The sequence below is a fragment of the Triticum dicoccoides genome, chromosome 2A (genome assembly GCF_002162155.2).
Source record: "Triticum dicoccoides isolate Atlit2015 ecotype Zavitan chromosome 2A, WEW_v2.0, whole genome shotgun sequence".
NCBI classification, from domain to species: domain Eukaryota; kingdom Viridiplantae; phylum Streptophyta; class Magnoliopsida; order Poales; family Poaceae; genus Triticum; species Triticum dicoccoides.
Window position 1 is genome coordinate 107,453,045 of NC_041382.1, and position 2,180 is coordinate 107,455,224.

The window sequence follows — 2,180 nt, forward strand, 5'->3', positions numbered from 1 at the left end:
CGTAGGGTGGGGGCCTGGGCAATTCTTCTTGCATTACTCTAACGTACAGCCTAAGCCTTTCTGAGCGTTGCGTCACTTCCAGTGAACCAACTAATTTATTCCATGAATATTCTCTGCTCCAAATTATGAAACCGCAGTTCATGTGTGGACCTTTTGGAAGCCCGCCTAACATGGGTCATCGTGAGGCTGGCGTCTGACGGCAACCAAGGGAAAGGAGTCGAGTGCCCAATAGCAAAATTGCTTAATCGTTTTTAGGGTTTGTTGTACTTTGTTATATCAGAGCTACCCACCGCGCAGCCGAATCTAGTAACCAAGAATTGTCACTTGGCGTACAAGAGAGGTTAGAATCTAAGCTAATTAAAGTTACTAAACTGAGTACTTTCAGCATGCATGCCCCCACAGTGCCATGCATCATGCACGCATGTACCTCTATAAATAGCATGCACGAGTCGAGCTCTCAACACCACCACAACACGACCTGCCCACTTACTCACTTAGTCACTTAGCAGTGCTCTACTACAGCTTACACTCGGTAACAGTTGCTCTGTCAACCATGCAAGGCCTCGCGCCATCTTCCAAGCTGTCTCTGACCGTCGTGGTCGTGGTGTTTCTTCTGGGCATGGCGGGCGCCGCCCACGGCCTGACGAGGGTCGTCGCCAACAGCCCCGACGAGCCGTGCATGAACATGACGCTCTACTACCACGACATCCTCTACAACGGCAACAACACGGCGAACGCGACGACGGCGGCGGCCACCAAGCCGACGGCGCTGGCCACGACTTACTGGAAGAACAGCACCTACTTCGGCGCGCTGATGGTGTTCAACGACCCCATGACGGTGGGGAGGGCGCTGCCCCTGGCCGGGGAGGAGCCGGCGGCGCGCGCTCAGGGGTTCTACTTCTACGATAAGCAGGAGTCGCTGACCTCCTGGTTCGGCTTCTCCATCGTCTTCAACTCGACCGCAAACAAGGGCACGCTCAACCTCGTCGGCGCCGACCTCATGGGCGACGCCACGCGGGATTTCTCCGTCGTCAGCGGCACCGGCGACTTCTTCATGGCGCGCGGCGTCGCAACCATCCGCACCGATGCCATCGAGGGCCTCTACTACTTCCGCCTGCAGATGGACATCAAGCTCTACGAGTGCTACGTCTGACTCTGACGATACAGCATGCATGCCCTGTGTGTGTGAACGAAAGCTCGTGTGTGAACGAGGGGCTGATGTTGTCTATGCTTTTCCATATTTTTTCTGGTGTGTGTGTGTGTGTGTGTGTGTGTGTGTGTGTGTGTGTGTGTGTGTGATGGGTTTTATGGTTGTGTATCATTGTCGCATACGCCCATAAGTATGCGAAATGCTCCGCACTCTTATTCATATCTTTACTGTTTAGCAAGACTGATTGGTTTGTAAGTGTTAGTTTAGGAGAGGTATCTCTTCTAGAGAATTTTTTACAGATTAAGTTTGTCCGTGTCACATATAGTCTCACCAAAAATCATCTCTCCACCATAACATATTAGTCAGGAAACATTTCAGATGACCCATTTGAAACGAGACACAATATTCACACGGTTGCAGTTACGCGACGGTGTGCAATATGTACAGTCGGATCCACCGACACATTTAAGGCAACACCTTGTTTTATGAGAGGGGGTCGGTTATGGTGTTCTCCTCTGGAAGGGCTAGTAGAAGAGGCGTGACTCAATAGAGGTGCGCAGTGTCAACGGTAGAGGCATCTTGAGAGGCCCTCGACGATATGTTTGTTGCAGTTGCGAGCTTCGGCGGCTGTTCCCGAGAGATTGGAATGGCCGTCTAGCAAAGAGTGGTGGAGAAAGTGAGAGGAATGAGCACAATCACCAAGGTAGGAGACATATTCCACACCGAGGAGGCGACTGGGCTCATGGCACTAGTCCTGCCACCGATGAGGAAATGACACCTTAGGCGGCATAAATCGAGCGATGGCATGAGGGGAGGGCATGGTTGCAATAACATCCAACAAGGTCCTGACTTTTCGCTCCAATTACAAAGAAGCTAAGACTTTGATGACGCTTACGGGGCACTATGGCGTCCATTTGAGTGCCACGCCTTGTCTTGGGAGCTCATGCGCACTCCATGTCCCCTCGTGATGGCTCTTCATCGAGAGTTATGATGAGATGATTGGTCATGTTGAGTTCCTAGCTACCCCCCC

At 52.0% G+C, this 2,180-nt stretch overlaps 1 protein-coding gene across 1 annotated transcript; it reads left to right on the forward strand.

The window, feature by feature from the left end:
- Positions 1-518: 518 nt before the first annotated feature.
- On the forward strand, positions 519-1,214 carry LOC119359106 (dirigent protein 5-like). The gene has a single exon (XM_037625435.1). It carries the CDS (start codon positions 554-556, stop codon positions 1,151-1,153), a length of 600 nt encoding a protein of 199 aa, XP_037481332.1. The 5' UTR covers positions 519-553; the 3' UTR covers positions 1,154-1,214.
- Positions 1,215-2,180: the final 966 nt, after the last annotated feature.